Raw genomic sequence first — 4,791 nt, forward strand, 5'->3', positions numbered from 1 at the left:
ATTTTAGCTATTGTAGAAAAATTGTATTACTGTAATTTCTGTGTACCCTTCTGCTGGTGTCACTTTGAGGAGATATCTCACTTTGAGGGTGAATTATCAGTTATTATTATTATTATTATTGTCATTTGTTACGTGAAGCCACATATCTGAGCAGAGCTCAAGTGGCATGTAACATGTCATGAACATTTTTCTATGCAAAGTGTATGCATCTGCATAAACTCAAAGTATGAAGGCACCACAACATTCCTCTATTGTATAGGGACACGCTTCCACAAGTATATTAGTAATTGAAGACAAGAAAAGCCTATGACTACCACATAACCGTATTCTTTCAGGTAGACAATTGAAGAGCTTCAGTCCCGAATAATATGGTCCTTTTTCCAAAAGTGTCAGTCTGTGAGCGGGGTACTGATATACAGCTGAACTCTTTGCTCTTGTGCTATAGCCATGGCAAACTACATTTCCTTCAAATCTCTCTGAATTTCTGAAGACAAAATTTACAGTCTCAAGGAAGTGCAATGCTGGGACCGTGAGAAACCTGTATTTTCTAAAAATGGGCCTACATGAATTGGATGGCCGCAAGCCCTCCAAAACACGAACAGCTTTCTTTTGCATCTTAAATATTGGTGATTAGAAACATAAATTTTACAAGTGGAGGACCGCGGGTGAACAAAAGAAAAGAGCTGTGTGATTATAAACGAAAACTCACTTGAAAAACTGAAGAAAATACAGTTGAAACCGGGGCTTCAAAGCAGCAATGATGGTGTAGCTTCGTGAACTTCATGCCAACTGAAACTGGAGGGGGAAGCTGCTTTTGGCTGCTTCCTTCTACGATGAAGAGGGAGGGGTGGGGGTAAGGAAGGAAATCACGATAACTGTCTTTACCAACCGCCCACCTAAAACTACATCGGAGTTTTATCGAGGAAAATGTAATTGTTTATTTGAGATTTAGCACATATAAATACGAAGCGGATATCACACATATGATGCACACAAAGAGACTGTTACATATATGATTGTTACACGAAGCGGGGTAGACGATAATAGAATATTTACACAAGGTTCAGAAGGGGCTGCCGAGATTTAGACTACTGGCAACACTATAAGTTTGTTCACAGGTCGGATGAGCGTACCGCCGGCTGTGCGGATTAACGCTACTCTTATTATTTTGTCTTGTCCAGGAAATACTTTCTCAATTTTACCAATAGGCCATAGTGTAGGTGCAGTGTTCAAATGTTTTATAAGCACAATTTGTCCAACTTTGATGTTTTCTGTTGGAGTTTTCCACTTATTTCGTTGAATGAGTGTTTGTAGATACTCAGATTTCCATCGACGCCAGAACGACTGTACTAATTGACGCAGGTGAGTCCAAGTTGCCGATTTGAGGTGGAGTCATTTAGAGGAAGCTCCACGGCCTGAAGCAGTGGTCGTCCAATCAAGAAATGACCAGGTGTCAATAGCGGTGTGTTTTCGTTGGGGTCCGGGGAGGGCTCTAGCAGCGGACGGCTATTCATAATGGCTTCAATACGAGAAAAAACAGTGAAATATTCTTCCATAGTCATTGGTGTGTCACCAATCTGATTTTTTAATAGCACTTTGGCAGTTTTAACATTAGCTTCCCAAATTCCCCCAAAGTTTGGGGCAACTGGTGGATTGAAGTGCCAAGTTACCTCACGTTGGACAAGTCCATTCAATATCTCAGTATTATTATCAGACACAAATTTGGAAATATCTGATAAGTGTTTAGCGGCTCCAACAAAATTTAAAACGTTGTCAGAGTACATATGCGATGGTAGACCTCGGCGTGATGTGAATCTGTCGAATGCAGCGAGAAAGGCCTCAGTTGTTAATTCTGACACGTATTCCAAATGAATCGCTTTTACAGCCAGGCAAATAAAAAGTGCGAGATAGCCTTTGTATAATTTCGTCTTTTTTAGTGGGCTGCATTTTGTATAGAAAGGACCCGCAAAGTCAACGCCAACATGGGTGAATGGGAACGATGCGCTAACACGAAAGTCTGGAAGATCAGATATCACTGGCTGATTAGGTTGGGCTCGCATACGAGTGCAGTGGACACAATTACGTATTTGGCTTCTTATCAGGTTACGCGCCGAGATGATCCAATACTTGCGCGCAATTAGTGATTGAGTGGTGCGAGGGCCGACGTGGTGATGATCTCGGTGCATCTGATCGCAGATGAGGGTGCTGAGGTGAGATGATTTCGGCAGCAGCAGTGGATGACGGCTGTCATACGGAAGACAGGATCGTTTGAGACGTCCGCCCACCCTGAGAGAACCGGATGGATCGATGAATGGCGCTAGAGAGTGTAATTCTCGCGGCGGGTTTTCTCCCTTGTTGAGAAGCTTGAAAGTGTCAATGAAATAGAACTCTTGAGTAAGTTTGACAATACTCAATAGTGCTGCACGACATTCAGCAACAGACAGATGCGGAGAGGTGAGGCGCGCCGGTTGTGCTCTATGGCTGCGAAGATTGTGCCTGTGTGTTTCCTTCAGCTTACAATTTTTTATGAAGCGCAACACAAACGCAAATATACGTGTTGCTTTGTGAAGGTTGGAATATTTTTCAAAGAACTTAAGAGCGTGAGACTTCTCAACTATTGTAGTTGTGAGAATTGAAAGTTGAGGTTTCAATTCCGAGTCGTCTTCAATCCTATCAACCTCTGATATAATCAATTTCTCAAATTGCACGTGGAACGATTGATGTCCATGCCACCACAAGGAGTTGTCTACAATATCTTGTGCTGAGATACCTCTCGAGGCCAGATCCGCAGGGTTACAATCAGTAGGTACGTGAAACCAATTTTCTGGTGATGTCAAATCAAGTATTTGTGTGACTCGGTTGCTCACGTAGATCTTGAGTTTATGAGTTGGAGTTCTGAGCCAATTTAATACTAATTTTGCATCAGAGTACAGCCGTGTATTGGAGATACATTTTTCGAACTGAGGTAGAACAATTTTATATAATTTTGACAGCAATAGAGCACCGCATAATTCCAATCTTGGAATAGTAAGAGTTTTTACAGGTGAGATTCTTGTTTTTGCCATGATAAGATTCATTGATATGAATTGACTGTTTGAAGAGATATGAATATAGACGCATGCACCATAACCTTTTTCTGATCCATCACAAAAACCGAGTAATGATACACTCACGTGTGTAGTGTCAATGTGACGAGGAATGTGAACGTTGGCGAGTGACACAATTGTACTTGATATACAACTCCACTGACGGGTTAAATCTTCACTTAATGGATCATCCCAATCGAGATTAGACAACCATAACAGCTTCAAAAAATACTTGAATAAGAATACAACGGGAGATAACAGCCCAAGCGGGTCAAACAATTTGGCTGTGTATGACAGTATTGTGCGTTTTGTCGGTTTTTCAATGAATGGTGTGACTGCGTATGAAAAGGCATCTGTTGATGGATTCCAACGAAAACCAAGTACTTTAATTCGTTGAGTGGTATCAGAAAAGGCAAGGGGATTTTCTAACATTTCATCGGGAAATTCTTCAATTGCTTCTCTCACGTTAGATGACCATTTTCGCAGTTGGAGTTCACCCTTCAGCATCAATTGATTGAGTTGTGAGATAAGTGATTTAGCTTCACTCAAACTGGAAGCGCCACTAACCACGTCATCGACGTAAGTATGCTGACGGATGGCATTGACAGCCAAAGGAAATTCGGTTTCATAATCGCTGGCTAATTGAAGCAATGTTCTTTGAGCAAGGAAACTACTTGAAGTCATACCATACGTGACAGTATTGAGTTGAAATCAGTTCTTCTTGTGGTGTTGGTCGATAAAATATGTGCTGAAAATTACGATCAACTTCTCTCACTGATATCTGCCTGTACATCATTTAAAACCACATTCTGAGTTTTGAATGGTAACGCTACTTCATAACGACCTGAAGGCCACCGAGTTGTAGTTTCTGTGTATAGGTTTTCACAATACACATGAGACGGGTCTTCCTCAGCTTTGATAGATATCTCTTCGGTTTCCCAAAACTTTTGAAGCAACTGATTAACTGGTTCTACATAGGTTAGAAGGCTGGTAGCTAAATCTGATTGTGATGTGAGTTCATTAGAATTTATTTTTCCAATGATAACATGGCCAAAAACCGTGCTCAAGGCTCCTAGAGAATTTTGATAAAACTTTGTGACTTCGTGATCTTGAGCACATAGAGTATGAAGAAATGAGCCAGCTCCTATGAGCAGATCAATTTTACCTGACACATAGAATTTTTCATCAGCCAATTTCAGACTTGAAAAATGCTTAAAATCTTCAGCGTTCAATGAAACAGAGGGTTGATTACATGTTATGACTGATAGCACTGTAGCTTTAGTATTCAACTTGAAATTCGGCTGAATCTGTGAAGAGATAGTTAAGTTAACCTCGCCCATTGTACTTGTTGTTTTAGTACCGATGCCAATGAGTTTTTGAGATGAATAAGTAGATTTCAAATTCAATTTATTTGCTAGCTCCTTTGTAACAGCGGTTATTTGTGAAACTGAGTCTAGAATAGCTCGCGCAATATGTGGCTTATTGAAAGAGTCGAAAACAACAACATTAGCGGTGCCAAGTAGACATAGAGATGATTCTGAAATGGATAGACTTGAAGTGTTACACACAAATGTGGCAGGGGTCTTTTCCTTCTGAGCATGCAATAATGTATGGTGGTTACTAGAATTGCATAGTTTACAAGTTTTTTGTGACTTGCACTGAACACGATTATGAGTTCCAAAACATTGAAAACATAGATTTTTTT

General features: G+C 40.6%; 1 protein-coding gene across 1 annotated transcript; it reads right to left on the reverse strand.

Annotated features, from left to right (window-relative positions):
* Nucleotides 1–1,349: 1,349 nt before the first annotated feature.
* On the reverse strand, nt 1,350–3,770 carry LOC111044842. The gene is made up of 2 exons (XM_022330077.1): nt 3,552–3,770; nt 1,350–2,678 (listed from the first exon to the last, which is right to left on the reverse strand). Exons 1-2 carry the CDS (start codon nt 3,768–3,770, stop codon nt 1,350–1,352), a joined length of 1,548 nt encoding a protein of 515 aa, XP_022185769.1.
* Between the last annotated feature and the right edge of the window lie 1,021 nt (nt 3,771–4,791).

This window comes from Nilaparvata lugens, chromosome X, assembly GCF_014356525.2.
Source record: "Nilaparvata lugens isolate BPH chromosome X, ASM1435652v1, whole genome shotgun sequence".
Taxonomy (NCBI): Eukaryota; Metazoa; Arthropoda; class Insecta; order Hemiptera; family Delphacidae; genus Nilaparvata; species Nilaparvata lugens.